The 17,641-nt window shown below is 39.4% G+C and overlaps 4 protein-coding genes across 4 annotated transcripts; all 4 read right to left on the bottom strand.

Annotated features, from left to right (window-relative positions):
- Positions 1–483: 483 nt before the first annotated feature.
- On the bottom strand, positions 484–3,185 carry cyba (cytochrome b-245, alpha polypeptide). Its single transcript, XM_020608810.1, has 6 exons — positions 3,050–3,185; positions 2,663–2,732; positions 2,057–2,131; positions 1,862–1,945; positions 1,692–1,773; positions 484–1,305 (listed from the first exon to the last, which is right to left on the bottom strand). The coding sequence occupies exons 1-6, from the start codon at positions 3,105–3,107 to the stop codon at positions 1,114–1,116; spliced, it is 561 nt and encodes a 186-aa protein (XP_020464466.1). The 5' UTR covers positions 3,108–3,185; the 3' UTR covers positions 484–1,113.
- Positions 3,186–4,051: 866 nt separating this feature from the next.
- mvda (mevalonate (diphospho) decarboxylase a) lies at positions 4,052–9,612 on the bottom strand. Its single transcript, XM_020608796.1, has 10 exons — positions 8,669–9,612; positions 8,399–8,469; positions 7,890–8,004; positions 7,647–7,793; positions 7,139–7,338; positions 6,852–6,926; positions 6,535–6,753; positions 5,880–5,995; positions 5,081–5,186; positions 4,052–4,641 (listed from the first exon to the last, which is right to left on the bottom strand). The coding sequence occupies exons 1-10, from the start codon at positions 8,742–8,744 to the stop codon at positions 4,561–4,563; spliced, it is 1,206 nt and encodes a 401-aa protein (XP_020464452.1). The 5' UTR covers positions 8,745–9,612; the 3' UTR covers positions 4,052–4,560.
- Positions 9,613–9,710: 98 nt separating this feature from the next.
- On the bottom strand, positions 9,711–13,478 carry pdcd5 (programmed cell death 5). The gene is made up of 6 exons (XM_020608820.1): positions 13,254–13,478; positions 11,050–11,090; positions 10,731–10,792; positions 10,556–10,647; positions 10,380–10,451; positions 9,711–10,296 (listed from the first exon to the last, which is right to left on the bottom strand). The coding sequence occupies exons 1-6, from the start codon at positions 13,317–13,319 to the stop codon at positions 10,249–10,251; spliced, it is 381 nt and encodes a 126-aa protein (XP_020464476.1). The 5' UTR covers positions 13,320–13,478; the 3' UTR covers positions 9,711–10,248.
- Positions 13,479–14,186: 708 nt separating this feature from the next.
- uraha (urate (5-hydroxyiso-) hydrolase a) lies at positions 14,187–14,813 on the bottom strand. The gene is made up of 3 exons (XM_020605552.1): positions 14,683–14,813; positions 14,455–14,590; positions 14,187–14,276 (listed from the first exon to the last, which is right to left on the bottom strand). The coding sequence occupies exons 1-3, from the start codon at positions 14,811–14,813 to the stop codon at positions 14,187–14,189; spliced, it is 357 nt and encodes a 118-aa protein (XP_020461208.1).
- Between the last annotated feature and the right edge of the window lie 2,828 nt (positions 14,814–17,641).

Genomic DNA, 17,641 nt, shown 5'->3' with positions numbered 1-17,641 from the left:
AGATGGGAAATAAACTGTTTAGAAGTACAACAGATGGTGTTGGTTGGTAAAATTACCTAACAAAACACACAACAGGAATTTAACTTATCCATAAGATGCATGCATGTATACAATACATGGTGTGTTTCATGTTACTGCCCCACAAGCTAAAATGAGGAAGTACCTACCTCTGTGGTTTCCACAGATGCTTAAAAGGTCAGAGAAAAGAAACAACATTAAAATGTAGATGCTTAAAAGGTCAGAGAAAAGAAACATTAAAATGTAAAATTTGTCTGACAACTACAGTAGCAGTTAAGCCAGATGTTGTAATCTTTGAATGGTCGGCAAGGTTACAAACTCCATGAGACAAAGAACACATTCTGAGGGGAAATCCTAAAGTATTGTGAAAGGGGGGAATTGCAAATGTCATTACTTAAAATAAATTCCCAAAGGGAACTTGAAAGTAAAGACATATGAAAACACTAATGTAAGACAGATAATGGCTCATGTAGCACAGATAATTTATTTACAAGACATCAGAGTACAGAAAAAATATTAATACATTGATAATATCAATTTAATTCTAGAAAACAGTGCCATATAGTCCTACAGTGTTGTGATCAGTTGGCTTCAGGAAATACATAAATACATAGTGTATAAGTACAGTACATACAATATATTGTACACTCTATGGTGGAAACACAACACAAGAGATACAACACCCTTTAAAATGTATGGTGGTCAGAGCAGAAAACAGGTACGGGTTTGCACTTTTATCACAGCAGTAAAAATACAAATGTGCAATTTTTATGACTTGACAATAGCAGCTATAGCATTTACATTTATCTTCCTTGACATATTATTTTGTTCAAAGGCAAATCACTTTAACCATCCTACTGTACGTTCTTGGTTCTTGTTAAGATATATGTTCTCCCCTTCCAAGGTATTTCTCTGTAGCTTGGAGTATGAAGGCGTGGACCCAACATGTTGTCCAGTCAATAGCTTCACTAGAAAACTGGTCATTTTTTCCAGAATCTGGTGATGTCTCCCTGTGACTGATTTTCATAGGATTAACTGTACACAAGATCGCAGGCAGGCAGGTAAGGCCGTTCAGAGGATGGGGCGTTGGACTGTTTACTCGTTGGCAGTAACAGGGATAGGGTTGTCATATGCTGCGCTCTCAAGGTCATCTACCCGTTTCCTTCGCATCTCTGGAGGAGGTCGTGGAGGTGGATTCTGAGGAGGAGCCTTCATGCTTTCTGCAACTGGCTTCCGAGCCTCCTTCACTGGAAGAATGGGCTCCCAGTGTTCGCCTCGGATAGCAGCCTAGATAAGCAAGAAGATGACACGGAATACATGTCAGTAGCTCAATTAACCACGAGTGACAGTAAGTTCAACCCCTAACAGCAATAAAGATGATCAACAGTGGCTCTTTTCTTGTACACTCATCATTATGGTTAGATAAAGTGTGTAGCCTGAAATGCTGTATAACTTTGGCTGCCAAATTTAGGCCTGTTGAAAAAGTCCTGTCACACCTCTGACTGGATTTCAAAACTACCATGTTTCAACAGAGATGCCAGTAATGAAACAGTTTCTTCCTTGTTACCATTTCCTTGTTCTATTAACTGGCCAGTTCCTGCTTTGGCCAACAGCTTTATCAAATTGACAGTGTTTAACCTGCTAGATTAATGTGGCAAAAGCTACCTACTTACCACAAGGTAAATGAGGCTGGCAATACCGAGGCAGACACATCCAAGGACTGTAGCAAGCAAAAATCCTCCAGGTACACAGATCCTAAGAAAGACAGTGAGATTTTAAAATTCTGACTGAGAATGAGAGGAATGCTGTCTGAAAAATGACACTGTTGATATAGTGAACTCACGCAGCATGCAAAAATGCTCTGACATAGTAGTTCCTTGTCACCGGCCCGAAGGCTTTTACACACACAGTGAAGCAGTACTGGCCTCTGTAACAAACAAGAGACAGGCGTGGACAGTAAGCCTTACTGGCAGTCATCACAGAGCTGGTTTTACAGACCATAAGCTACAAAAACATTAAATTATACACCATCACTTACGTTCTTCCCACACTCGTGCCCTTGGACCTCTTGCTTCTGGGATACTCAAGCATACACACAAACACTCCAGCTGCGCTAGTTATGTGTCAAGGTTGCTTCATATTACAGGACCGTCTAAGTCACATAATAACTCTGACAGGACATCAAAGTGAATTGAAAGAGAAATTAGTTTCCCTGAATGGGTGGAACAGGCAAAGAAAAAATGGATGAAAGGACTGATTGTTTCTATTATAACAGAATATGGCAAGAATGCAGTGGCTGTATTTTCACCACTGTAGACATATCACTGTACCTAAAAAGAGACAGACATGAGGGATGCTTATTATATATTAGTTCAAGCCATAATATGATTGAATATAAGGCCAGATTTCACTGGTAACCTGCCACTTGCTACTTTTAGGCTTGTGACGCAGCATGCTATAGTACTTAAAGGCTGTCATTTAAAAGCTAAAAAGGGGCAAGACAAAAAATATATATATATGTGCAATTTCTTCTGCACAGCAGACAGCAGATCTCTGGAAAAGAGATTTTCCAAAGGGACAACTTTAAAGCATCTCTCGTTTAGATTGAACTATCATTTTGGTTTATGAAAAGTACAAAAGATACATTGAATAAGCAGCAAACTGCCAGCCTCTGAACTGCCCAGCCACCCCCACGATGCCTCCAGCAAGGAGAACTGAAAGAAGGGAACAGGAAGATCAAATAAAAACTTAAACCATACACTTTTTCTGACTCTGCGCAAAATGATAAGCCCGTATAAAATTGTGCACTGACTTGATTTTGAAACGAGCTTAATTTCTTATTTAAAAAAAACAAAACAAAACTGAATTTACATACGATTTCATTTTTATGTTATAAAATCAATGAGTGGCATCTCCTCTGTAAACACACCGGAGAAGGCAGCTAAAACATATATATAACTAGTTCCAATTGAACTGCTGATAGAAATGAACTGAACCTTTCTTTCCCATCCCCAGACAGTTTTGTACTCACTGAGCCCCGAAGCCAAAGCCTGCTCATTGGCCCACATCGCCCACTCGATTTTCCCCATCGCGCTCAGCTAAACACACACGACACCACAACGTCGACTGTTTGTTTGAGAAAGAAAAAGAAAGTATTTAAGAAAAGTTGGGTGTGTAGATATGCAGGCTGGGAGGCAGGGCTAAAGGTTGGCCAGTCCCCATTTCAGTCATCATCTCCTAAAAGTGCGCGGCAACATCAGGGACCAAGCTCATTTAGCTACCTTATTAAATATGTTTCTGTCAAAACGGCATCATTGAGCAAAAAAATAATAAATAATAAATAAATGATTGATAAATTAAATAGGTACGTAATATAGGATGTTTAAGTTACAGCATTTGGGAAATGCTTTTGTCCAAAGGAACATTCACTGGATTAACATCAGTTAACATAAGAATAAATGTTCGTCTTCTTTATTTTTCTTATCTCCGTTTTATGGCATTTGTTTACCCTTTTTTACACTTGTCTGCAGAAATCCCGATTTACGGAAAGTGAGCATAAGGGGATCAAACTGAAGGCGAGAGCGCGCACAGGCACTTTACGATCTCACAGTGGGACCGCCCTGCGCGCTCACTGAGTTAAAGTCCGTGAGTAAGAACATTGGCACTGGGCGTATTTAACCGAAAGATAAAACAATAAGAACATTGGCACTGGGCGTATTTAACCAGAAAGGTAAAACAATAAACAGACAATGAATCTTTCCGGTAAGTGTGAAATCTTTCAAACGCACCCTGTTTTATCATAAGTGAACTTTCCTGGGTGGTTTTTCAAAGCAGATTCAGCTAAGAGACTTTTTTATTTCCTATAAATATGTCATAAAATTAATTTCAACCTACAAATCAGGGTAAATACAGTACACCATATTAGTTCCATTGTTTATACCATCAACTGCACGTCTGAAAAAAAGACTACACTAGAGTGTTATTTTTTCAATAACTGGCCACAAAACAAGAGGCATCATCATTTCTATTGACTTATACTTTATTCAGTTTTACAGAATATGAGAATCACTAAAATATATTCTGTATGTATTCACAACATGAAAGTGAACATTTAAAATAATTATTACAACGTCCTTAAAAATATGGACACTTGCATAAATTCAAAGCCTCCAACCACAGGTACCTTGCTCAAATAGGCCAGAGCATCGAGACAGCTACAGTGGTGAAAGGCTTTTATGCTTCATTGCTCAAGAGCACACTGTCAGTGCTGGCACTATGTATCTGTCAGCACACACGAGTCCATGAGTGAACTCCTCAAATCTAAAACAATGTCTGCTGCTATGTGCTGAGAAATGAGAGGAGCTGTGCAAAAATAAACAAGAACACAGTGTAATATGAAGACTGGCGGACAGTTTGAGAAACAATGAGAATGATGTGTGGTTGGTAAAAACCTATTTAGAGATGACACAGGCAAATCTGATCTTTGCTAAACTGGTTTCCTTATTACTCAGTGGAGCTTTGTCTGTTTAGGGCTATAGGGTGTCACTCTGTTTTCTTAGGCCACCCATCAGTGCCAAGCAGATGCTGAGTGGGATCATCCACAACACAAGGTCCTGGTCCAGCCTTCAAAACAACACAAGGAAACATAAAGTCACTTGAGTTGTAAAAAAAAAAAAAAAAAACACAACAACAACAGTAATTTAAAAACTTGTGCTAATAACATCTATACACAATTAAATGGGACCGTAATAAAATATTCAAACGTCAAAGACCTGGACTGACTGAAGCAGAGGAACTACTGTATACCACAATATCTGCAACAAAATTCAACTGAAGTATGGCAACACACTGTTATGTAAGAGCATGCAAAAGGAAATGGAGACATAAGTCAAAATGTGTCATGCAACTGGACTACTGACACATCACATCCTACTGTATTTTGTGCAGCCTTAAGGTAGACACACAACCAGATTAACACTGATTTTCAGTTGCTGTTTAAGGTAAGCCAATAATAGAACTGAGTTACAGAGTAATTACATCTGTGTGTAAGTACTGTTTGTACCTTAGTACTAATGATGTAACTTATTCCCTTTGGTATGGGCTCGAGACCAATCTGTTTCAGCTCTTCAGAAAGAGGAGCACAGTTAACAGGAAGACCCTTAATAAACCTGTAGAGAACGAAGAAATGCTGAGTGACACATTTTAAAGGGGCTGAAAGAAAACACACCTTAACATATACAAAACAGTCTTACATTTACTTCATTACCTCTACCAAAGTGGAGGTAAAGTTTTTGCCTGAATTTGTTTATTCACAGCCTAGCTCAGAAAGTAATGAATGGATTTGGATAGGTAGGGTACAGCCCACAGAGCAACTATTAAAATTTTGGTGCCGAGCTGGATCAACATCTGGATCTAGGAATCTTTTAAAGATTATTCACCACTGTGTGTTGGGAAGTTTGTTGACAGTATGTGAGAGCCCCCTTGTGGCGAAAGTGTGCTGCTGCGCTGTTGAGCACTTGAAATGAAGACAAGTGGAGCTAGTGAGCTTAGCAGGAGGCACATTGGAAAACGGACTCTAAAGTGAACTTATATGTAGCCAACTGTAAGTAATCATTTAATAGTTTCTCATATCTATTGTTTTCCATTAAATAACCTTCAAACTAGGGTTTAGGTTTCCATGCGCCAGGAAAAATATTATGAAGGTCAAAACTATCGCTGGAATATTGGTTTGAGGTTTAATGGCATTGTGGGGAAACTAAGTTGCCTTAGTGGAGGTTTGCATTCTCTGAGTGTTGTTTAATTAAATTTAGAGATAATGATGCAGTAAAATATGAAGTAAGAATGTGTAACTGTAAACTCACTGTCCATCGTTGGTCTCCGGGGGGAAGAAATGTCGAACCACCTGAATAAATTCAGAAACGTGCTCCTGTAGAGTGAAGATCACAGCATTTGGCCCTGCATCAAAAGTATAGGCTACCTATAAGGAAGCAAACAGATGGTGACTGCCATATAAAGAGGGAGAGTTTTTCTGTTCCCCAATATGAAGTTTCACATCTTCATTACACCATCACAGAAACCCAGATGGGTGAACTGAGACAAATTTCTAACGCAAGAAAAAAAAAGACATACCCAGGATGAGTGATACAAAAATGAGAAGGCTACAGTTGTACTGTATGAAATACACTATTGTAAGACTACACGCCAGCACAGGCATCTTATCTGGAGATCTTTAAAAGGATGCCTGTAGTTTTAGCTCGACTATCTTCAAGTCACATACTGTATAACTGATGTGACTGCCAACTATTTACCAAGATGTTTCTTTCTGAATAGTCATGGTGAACCAGTCATGTTTCCATGTTTTGCAGAAAACTGAAATTACCTTAATACATAAGAAAATAACCTTTTTCCTTTATTGCCAGAATTGTGTTATGCAGTAATCAGTATTGATAAAACAAGATAACAGACATGTGTCCAAATAAGATTAATGTGCTTTTTCGGGAACAGAACTATGCTCACCCTTGTCTCGCCATAGTAATTGTTATACTGATGCACCAAGTTGATGATCTGATGAGACACATTATTGAGGTAGAAGATAGGAGGGTATGTGTCAAGACAGGTGGCATGGAACTGGTTACTGTCCTTCATTGTTAGCTCAGCAAATGCAGGGAAGTCCTTTCTTTGCACTGCTTCAATCATCCCATCCATCCGGACTGGGACGACAGCTTCAGCTCGGTGCTACACATACAAATAATGGACATAAACCTATCATGAGAATAAGTCAATTGAGTTCCTATCAACAGCAATGTTAGCATGTTGCAGGATGAACGAAATACCTTTAAGAGACAGCTTGTTTCTACACTGGTGTGCATCCCAGAGGTGCTGCCTATTGGCTTCCGCTCAGCACTGGCCTGTGAGAAAGTGCATCAGATGACACCTGGTGTAACTTTTTACTCGTTTTAATTAAAATGTGCATTTCGTGCAGGAGTCAAGACACTCTGCATGTTCCCTAAGAAACTGTCATTTACAGAAATAAACACATGTATGCCTTTCACAATAGAGCGCAAAGTGCCAACATTCACATTGTGTAGTCTCATTTACATACACACACAATCAGACCTACCACTAGTACAAGAATTCTGAGCTCAGGCCAGTGAGTCTCTGGCTCCACCTGCTGGGCTAAACTGTCCTTGCCATCATCTTGGTGTCCCATGATCCATTGGACAAACCCTCCATACATGCTCCTGCATGCGCTACCTGAGCCCTGCCGAGCAATCGCAGACAGCTCCGCTTCTATGCCAAACACCCGAGCAAGAGTATGAACTGCAACACAGGGATGACAGCGGGAGCACGAGCAGAGGAGACTGGGATAAAGTGAAGATGCGACAAATATGAAATTGACAGGGAAGTAAATACAGACGATTTTATTATTTTGCATTTTTTATAACAAAAATTCTCTGCCTAGTTACTGTAATGTGACACTTAACTAGAATTGGCTAACACAAGCAACAGAATAATAGTTAGAACTTTTCTTAGCCTGAAAAGCAGCTGTTGGGAAGTAGTAATCTGGTGTTGTTAGTGTAATTTCAAACATACATGGAAACGTATCTTACACACAGATACGCTCTCACCTAGACAAGCAAATCCAGCAGCTGAGGAGGCAAGGCCAGCAGCAGTGGGGAAGTTGTTAACAGAACAGATGTGGACTTTGTGGGACAAACCGGTTGAATCCAAACCAGGATCTCCATCACTACGTCTCTTCCGTGCTAATCGTCGAACTAAATACAGAACACAGAAAAATGATAGCCTGCACTCTTTTTAACTCCCAGTCTTTGTTGCCTGTGTTTTTAAGAGCAAAAACAAAACAGACTTACTCTCTCTCAGACAGGACTGTAGTCTTGGATGGTTTATGTCCTCCTCTTTTCCGTTGAGCCATATCCGATCCTCCTGAAATGATCTGCTGGTTGCAATTGTTGTGGTTGTTTTCAGCTAAATAGAAGAAGCACTGTACTGTAATGTGAACCAAAATCAAAAGATTCTGATCTGCAAAAGTGTTTGATTTGCAACCAAAGACTGCAAAGAAATAGCAGGTGCGCCGAGAGCAAAACTTGCACTACCAAAACTGACCTCCATGGTCACACGCTGTATTCTAATGCCAACTCTCCTGCCAGGTTTATCGGTACATTGTTTTGCCAGGCAGTTTACAATGTATGAAATAGCACGAGTGGATGTAAATATTGCGAAAAACATTACTGAATTTGCCTCTTATTGCACTTTTATTTATGAAGTCAGTGTATGACGGCAGGAAAACAGAAGGACGTCGATAAAGCATATTGTTTTCCTATGTTCAAAAGACTCATAGAATAACTGACAAATATGTTACCTGGTCCTGGTGCAATGTGACGCTCAGAGACGAGTTAATGGGTAGAATTAATTCTTCATTTCTCTTCCCCCCTGAAAAGAGGGTTTTATACATGTGCATGACTGAGGTATTATCAGCTCGACACAATAGACACAGCACAGTTTTGTACACCACGAAATCAAACCTTTTACAAGTCAGCACTCAAACACATTTATCGACTGTGCAGGACGTTTTTTTTTTTTACTACAAACCTACCACACAAGGCTAAACATAGGTCGAGGTGATACTTACAGTATTTGATGACGGCTATATTCACAGGAGCGGTGCACGTAGCTATGTTTGAAATGCCCATACTGCCCTCGGGCATAAGTGTACATCTAAATAGATGCTATCTTTTGATAAAAACGGTACCTGAACGTCCTGAAATACTTTACACTGCTACTCTCGTGTTTAGCAGTTGCACTCTGTTAGCTAACTGTAGTAGTAGTTCCTCGACGTCTCTCCTCATTGGCTACTGTTGAACATGTGGCTAATGTCGCCACCAATCAGAGGCGAACCATTTTAATGAACCAGGCGGAATAGCCAATGAAAAATCATCTGACCACGGTCGTGCGAAAATGGGCCAAGGCGTCTGTCCCACAATAATGCAATTACCTGTATCTGTAAACACACTATGGTGGCCTCATTAAATAGACATCAACCATTAAAGCTATAACAAAACTTTGCTCCACCTTGACTAGTTAACATCAGTAATGGCAGTGGCAATTCTGTCTGTGTAAAGAAATACTTCTTTCAATACTTCAGATGCGTGTGAAGGATACATTTACATACGTATTAACTGTTTAGACATTTAATCTAGCCATCTTGTCCCTTTTCTGGTAGAATCACAAGTCTCTCCTCTTCCCCTTGTTAATACAATAACAAAACGGTGCAAAGCAAATATGGTTTAGAATCTATAAGTTAATAAAAGCATTACAAAACCGTAGTGTTTGTAAAATGCATGCCATGCTAACTGCAGCCAATGTAGTAAAACCAATGTAACAACTATAAAAATGCTTTTGGTCAGTCATCTGTGGTTTGTTAACACTGTTGATTGTGGGAGCAAAACTTTTTTTAAGCAGCTGAATATTTTAATTTGTCAATCTGTTAAAAAACCAAATCTTGAAATTTCAAAACTAGTTAAGTCTCCATCCTGCTGAGGAAACTGTGATGATGCTTTCTGGTCAACAGAAAAACAAACTGTGTAAACCCACAGTGGAAACCTTTTCAAAAAGGCTGAACACTAACTGATATAACTTAGTTTTAGAAATGGCTCAGTGGAAAGAAAAACATGTGGATTTAAGGCTTTTTTAATTTTTATGTAAACCTTTTAAGATACATGTGAGAGAAATGAAAATATTCAACTGCAAAGTTCAAAGGACTCTGGCCCTGAATAGAGGACAATGTATTGTCTTCACAGAACAAAATGCATCAGCAGCAGTATGTTTTGCATTTTATCTAGCTTCTTATATTTGAAGAAAAGAAGTCAACCATGATGAAACAAAAGAAAAATAAACAGAGTAACTACCAAGGACTGGAGGAGTCAAACAGAGCCATGAGCTCTCAGGGTACAACACACGCAGAGCAAATTTATGACAATTTCATTGAAAAGAGATCACAAAAAAAGACACTTAATTGACAGTGTGTGCATACACTACTTATGCCACAATGTCAACTTATTTTTCTCTCTTGGTCTGTAGTATCCACAGACACACAGAAGCTAGTATGGCATCCCGGGGCAACAGCAAAAGGCTGGTCAAAGATGCTATCTAGAGTCCCAGTAAAGCATCTGCTCTCCCAATTTCTTGTCTCATTCCAGGGCTCGTTTAATGTTAGTAATCATCCTCATCTTCGGAGTCCATCACCCTCTGTCTGTTGAACTGAAAACCACCGAAAATAAAAACAATGTAAGATGGACAAGCGAGTGAAAATGAATCGAATGTCTAATTCCAGTGAAACTCACTTTGACAGTCATCTTTTTCTCTGTTTGCTGACTGACTTTTTCTAGGATCTCGATCAAGCCTGATTCTGAAATCTGACAGAAGAGAAAAATCTGTTCATTGCACAGCTGGCATATGGAAGAACATCAACTGCATTCAGTGTTTCAAGCATCAGAGGTTGTTGTTGTTTTTTTTTTACCTTTCCTCCCAACTTCCCAAAACGAGCCATTTGAATGAGATAATTTTCAACTGCATTGGCCTTCTCTGGTTTCACCAAAGCAAGATTGCTCACTGAAGGATGGAAACAAAAGAATATGCTTTATTTCCAAAGGACATTTCAGCAGGTTAAAAGATACGTTTGAGAGCACACTTACATCTGGCACGAGCAGACTGGTCTAGAACTTGAGCCAATATAGTGTTCCTCATTTCCGTTTCTCTGTGAATAAAAAGCAATGTCACTACAGTTTCAGTCTGAAAATCATATCAGTAAAAAAAATAAATCAATACATTTAAAAAAAAAATACAGGTCCTAAAATTACAGTGATTTGTATTTCATATATTTTGTTTTACAGTTCGGTACAGATGTTGTTCAATTTAATGGCAACTTATTTGAGCAATAAAAAAAAGTAAATGTGTAAGGTATATAAATAAATATTAATCACTGTACTTATATACATTAATAACACATCTTACCTTTGTTTGGCCTCCTCTCCTTGCTGATTATTTGAGGCATCCTGAAAGAATATGTGAGACAGCACCGTCACATATAGGTTGGAGGAAGTACACCCTAAGAGCTGGTGGTGTGCGCAGACACACCCCTCCAACACCGGTGGGTGAACCTATAAGTACCTGGGTGTTCATCTCAACAATAAACTGGACTGATCAAACAACACTGATGCACTTTACAAGAAAGGCCAGAGCAGGCTCTAACTGCTGAGGAGATTAAGGTCGTTTGGAGCGCAGGCGATGCTCCAGAGGACCTATTTTGACACAGTAGTGAGAGAGACTAGATACTGGGAAGTCCCCTTGACCCAGTGCAGGTGGTGGGAGACAGGAGGATGTTAGCCAAGCTAACTTCCTTGCTGGGGAAGGACATCCACCCCACATGCATAAGACTGACAGCACCAGGCAGCTCCATCAGTGACAGACTGTTTCAGCCCACGTGCGTGACAGGGTGTTATCACAGGTCCTTCCTTCCTTCTGCTGTCAGGTTGTACAACCAGCATCGCTCCCAGCAGACATATCGATAATACATTGTCAGTTACCTTTATATTCTTAACACTGAGTGCCTTGTTTCTATCCCTTTGTTGTTGCATCATTGTGAATTTCCCTGTTGCGGGACAAATAAAGGTTCATCTCATCTTATCTTACCAAGGATAAAGATTTCATAAAAGTCAATATTTCCTTAATACTGCTAATGACCAGTGAAATCTCACAGAACTCTCTCATTTAGAAAAGTATTCAGACCCTTTGCTGTGGCTGTGCTGTGACTCCAGACTGTTGCAGATGTATCCTTCTGTTCTCTGTATTTTACTTGAGATGGGTTTACAGTTCACCTGTGGCAAACTAAATTGACTGGACATACTATAGTTTAGAAAGGCACACATTTGAATATATAAGCTTTCACTAACAGACTCTAAGAAAGCTTCAGAAGTCCTCTGCAGAGATGTGAGAACCTCCTGGAAGGACAACCATCTAAGCAGCTCTCCATCAATCAGGACAGTGGCTAGACAGAAGCCACTGAGCAAAAGACAGATGACAGCCTGCTTGGAGTTTGGCAAACAGCATTTAACAGATGCTGAGAGCATGGAGAAAAAGATTATCTGGTCTGAGATGAACATTTTATTCTTCAGGCAGAACTCCAAGCACTTTGTCTGGTGAACACCAGGTACTGCTCATCACCTGCTAACAACATCACTACAGTGACGCATAGCGGTGGAAGCATCATGCTATGCTCTGTCCTTAAGTGCTCAGTTTATCATTTCTAATACATTTGCAAAATTTAGAGGCGTAGTTTCACTTTGTTGTCATGGGTTATTAAGTGCAGACTGACAAAAATGGCAATTTTATCCATTTAAAGTTAAATCTACAACAGAAACAAAAAGTGAAGGGGTCTGAATATTTTCTGAAGTCAGTTTAAATTAGTTATAGCTTCATCATGATACAGCATTGTTGCATTTATAAATAAATTACAATGCTCTTTTAACCTAACAGTTAAAACCTGTTGCAATAGTGGCCTGGCCAATTCATGAACTCTGTGCTGAGCACTGTTTATAAAGTTTACGTCCAGTAATACACAGTAATACACCAACATACTTTTAAATAAAAATAATTGAGAGCAGTGACTGAAGTAAGCATCAAAAAGATTGTGTTTTCATGTTATATTTAGGATACCAACACATCATGGTGTTACTGTACCGTCTTCTGATGGTCATTTTTAAACTTGTTTACGTGTTAAAGAAACACGTACGTTCATGAAAATGTCCTGCCTACTGACTTTACAGAATCTCAGACGATATAAAAGACACTCAGTCCCAACTCAGTTTATTCTCTACTTGTGGCTTTGGCCAAAAACACACTAAAATATGTTGACTCAACTTTGCTCTAACGCTGTCATTATTAGAGGGGTGTGAGCCGTCTGATTTGGTCAATACAAAGCTAACGTGAACAGTGAGATGATGTTAGTTGCTACTGTGATTTATCTAACACCAGACTTAATTAAATTTCATTTGTGCTGTATGGATCAAAGTGAGCTATATGGTTACAAGCTATTCCCTGGGTGACAGTTAAGTTAGATGAGTTGTGATTATCATTAGCTAGCTGCATAACGTACTAAACTCGGCATCTCCTTATAAGGTGGGAGCAAACACGCTTCCCAGCTCATATTTTGTTCTTACCCCGTGCTTTGCCTGCAGTTCCGCCATTCTTTGTCTCCTAATTGCCTCCAATTCGTCGTCCGCCATGGTTTACACAGAAATATAATCAAAACGGACTGAAAACGGATGAGAGATCGTAAGAAAACGTGCACTAAACTCCCACCAAAGGATAGGCCCTACCTAGGCCCGGGGAGTGTAATCAACACAGATAAAGTCGATCCAACACACAGGGAGAGGTAATCGAGCACAGAGCCAGACTCGCATAGGAAAAAGAAATGGTGTGTGGTCGACTCTTAACAGTAATGTAAGAAGTCGGCTACTCCGATTTTTTATATCACAGTGTAAAAAATACTTTGTTCTTTTTTCTTTTCTTTTCATATGCACGTTTATTAAAGAGTAACATCTTGGATGTTTTAATAACTGTGTAAAATATGGGTAAAATGATATACTATTCTTCTTCTTCTTCTTCTTCTTCTTCTTCTTCTTTCGGCTGTTCCCGTTAGGGGTCGCCACAGCGAATCATCTGTTTCCACCTATGGAAACAGATGATTCGCTGTGGCGACCCCTAATGGGAACAGCTGAAAGAATAAGTAGAAAATACTGAGCTTGCATTAGCAGTAGCTCTGATACACAGTGTTGAAAAGTAAGTACATTTACTCAAGTACTGTGATTCAGTACCTCCATCTCTGCCTCTTGTCTTTTCCTCACTGCTACAGTCTCTAACCCATACAGCATAGCTGGTCTCACTACTGTCTTGTACACCTTTCCTTTGATTCTTGCTGCCACTCTTCTGTCACACAATGATATACTATTCTAAAAAGTACAATAATAATTGTTCAAATGGAGCATTCATACTGTGATGAATGCTTTTGATGGAGTTGCCTCTGTGATGTTTGTGATGTTTTAGGCTGCTGACAGATGGATGCAGCCTCAGGAGTTCATCATGCTTGATCTCTAACTCCCTCTGTATGTACTATAAGAGAAACGACTCAGGAGCAGAGGGATATGGTAGTTTTGGCCAGGATCATTTATAAAGAAGACAATCTGCAACATAACCAGAAACATAACAGAAGTCAGCAATTACACATATGTCAAGATTATACAGTTAGTTAAATGTGGATACAAATATACAGAAATATAGTAACACAACAAGCAAGTAAAGCAGGAGTACACCTCTGAACGCCAGCTGAGCATGTCCAGATGTAAATATTTTCAGCCTCACCTCCACATAGGGGTAAAAACAGGTCTCTCCCATACTCGCCCAGTACTGAGCAGTGTCAAAACGCATTTTGTACACACCAGATGTAAACTGTTGTTTTGTGATGAGTCCTGGGCAACGTCCATCATCATTAGTGGTCCTTTTGAGACAACATAAGATTGAAATGATGTAAAATTTGCAGTGTGTTTGAGATGATCAGAATATTATACTCTGTCATCTGTTTTCTATTACCCAGTGGTTATCAGACTCCAGGCATTAGTGGAGTGGTCATGTTGGTAGAGGTTGATGGCCATGTTTGACCCAGGGACCCCCATCGCAGTGTTAAGCACATGGGTGGTCAGAGGACTGGGTGAACCTGTCATTGCTGTGATCTGCAGAAGAAGGAATTAAGATCTAAAATTGAACATCTTAAATATGAAGTAATCACATTAAACAACAATTTTTAAAATGAAACATATAATGTTTGACTGCTGGCAATTATCATATTCATACAGGCCTAATTTTTCTTGAAAATAACACAGAGTTCGCTTGATTTCTATTTACCTTTGTTAAATAATTCCAACTTTTCAAGTGAAATGTTCACATCCCAGTTTAAATTTATATCGGTCAGCTCGGTCAGTGTTCAGACAATCATCGTGTCAAAAACTAAATGTCATAGTAATGTAAGTACAGTAATGTGTTATACTGGAGTGTTTCGACATAAGTATTTTAATACAGTCCTTTCTGCTTCTTTCATCAGTATTATAAGTTAGATATTTAAAATAGGGAACCTTAAAATATAAACCAGAGAAAAATGAAGCACTTAAAAATATGTGAAAAGGTAGAATTCTAGTGCTCTGTCATCTATAAAAATTTGAAATATATAAAACAAACAAAAAAAAAACAAGCATGCTGAACATTTTAATTTAGTGAGCTGTTGACTGCCTTTCCCACCACTCACAAAATATGTCTCCTTTGCTACAGAGTGCATATAGTTGTAATGAAATACAGTATCTGCTACAACATACTGAATGTACACTTACATTTAATCAAAAATCTTCTATTTCAAAATTTATTCATTGAAAGTTTTGGCTTACCTTATTATCAGACAAAATATGACTCTTCAGTTGATGCAGCCTGTTCACACTCATGTGTGCTGATAAATAAAATCCAAGCTGGGTCAGCAGTTTTAACTGAGAAATCCAATTTTATGGTTTATTTAACAGCATCAGTTTTTTATCACATTACAATCATAAAGTTCTGCACATTGCCCTGTAAAATATGGCAGACAGTACATTCATGCTTATCTTTTTGTCAACAGAAGGCCAGTTGTGCAAGAGCTCCTTGCTTTCAGCACTTTGACCTCAGTGGAAATGATTGATCAGAGTAAGCTGCTCTGAGGCTGGGGTTCATGCAGAGGAGCACAATTAATAATGTTAAAAAGAACAGTCTTTTTGATATATTGACATTTATTTGTTTGATTGCAGGGTTATGAACTGTCATTACCTAACCTATCACTTCCTGAAGGCTACAGATGAATGTGTTTTTGACATGAGCTGTGATACCTCCCTTCATTGTTTTCAAACTTGGAAGATTTTTTGGAGCTAAACATTGACAACAGTAGCTAACCACTGACAAGAGTGACTTTGGTTTCTCACATACCAAACTCTGGTATTTGGCATGTGCTAATTTTTTGACCCCAAGACAGAACTGTGCTTCAAGTAGTTTAATGGTATTACTGACAAGCATAAAAGAATAGATTTAGGTCATGATGCATACAAAGCCCACTTCATGCTGAAAATGAACTGCAGTCGTATTTTTCTTCTTAGATACAATAGACAGAAATGTTTATGACATGAATCACAGGACAGCTCTGTGGTAAATATTTTAAATGTCCACTCTCTTAGCTGCTGCCAGAGCTTCTGACTATGCCTCACTGACTTCAACAGTGAGTTGAACTTGCTTAGGTTAGGACACTTAGGACATTAATGATCCCAAACTGCATTTCCTGGTGTGATTTGACAGTTTTTGTTTTTCAAAAACTCGTCACAGTTCTTCTTGCCTTTAATGTCTGCACCTCGCTGTGTGCGCATTATTAAAATAAAAAGGTTTGTTTCTATATGGGTGGGGGTGCTTGGGGCAGCATGGTAGGGCAGTGGTTAGCTCTGGTGCCTCACAACAAGAAGGTTCTGGGTACAAGCCCCGGCCGATCCGGGGCATTTCTGTGTGGAGCCCTGCATGTTCTCCCTGTGCCTGCATAGGTTCTTTCTGGGTGCTCTGGCTTCCTCCCACAGACCAAAGACATGCAGCTTAGGATGACTGGCAACTCTAAATTGCCTATGGGAATGAGTGTGGGTGTGTGTGGTTGTTTGTTTCTGTCAGCCCTGTGATAGACTGGTGACCGGCCCGGGGTGGCCCCTGCCTCTCATCCAGTGTCAGCTGGGATTGGCTCCAGCCCCTGTGCAACCCCCCTCAGAATAAGCAGTATAGATAATGAATGGATGTTTTTTTAATTCAATATGTTTCCAGTTTGGTATTTACTTAAAATCTTCATATTAAAAGTTTGATATTTCTTTTCACGCAACAAAAACCCATAAACATTCTCAACTTTAACATGTTATAGCAAAACTATGTTAGAGTGTAAGGCCATCTGCTATTTTCTCTGTGTGGCCTTAACATCTCAGCTTCGTGGATCCTTTTTCTCTCTCATTTATGTTTCTCAGGCTAGACTGGCTTTCCAGAGAGACAGCTGGTGGTGGAGAGGCTGCAGGTGGAATCATCATTCTTTTTTACAACTTGTGTAAAACAAGTCTGATTTAGTTTCACTGTAGTGATTAAGGAGGATGTGCTGCTGATGATAATGACAGACTGACAAAAATTATACTGAACTCTTTTCTTTTTTCCCCAACAACTGTCAGAGCTAAATTTATTTCTTGATCTGTTTCCGACCTGCATGGCTGGGTCTCGTCAGTGCTGCATGGGCAGCTTGCTCTGGGTAGAGAATTACACAGCCTGAGTCTGGTTCATGTTGGTGATATCACATGCTGCATCCCTCAGAGCAACACACACAATATACTACTATACTGCTACTGTGCACAGGCTCCTTGGGGTCACACTACAGACATGATCACATGATCTAAAAGTCCACTGTGACTCCAAGTAACCAAGGTGATATTTACGGTCTCAGCATTCCTTTGTGTTCTGCATGAAC

The sequence above is a fragment of the Monopterus albus genome, unplaced genomic scaffold, assembly GCF_001952655.1.
Source record: "Monopterus albus unplaced genomic scaffold, M_albus_1.0 scaffold4.1, whole genome shotgun sequence".
Lineage (NCBI taxonomy): Eukaryota > Metazoa > Chordata > Actinopteri > Synbranchiformes > Synbranchidae > Monopterus > Monopterus albus.
This window is presented reverse-complemented; position numbering and strand designations above follow the sequence as displayed.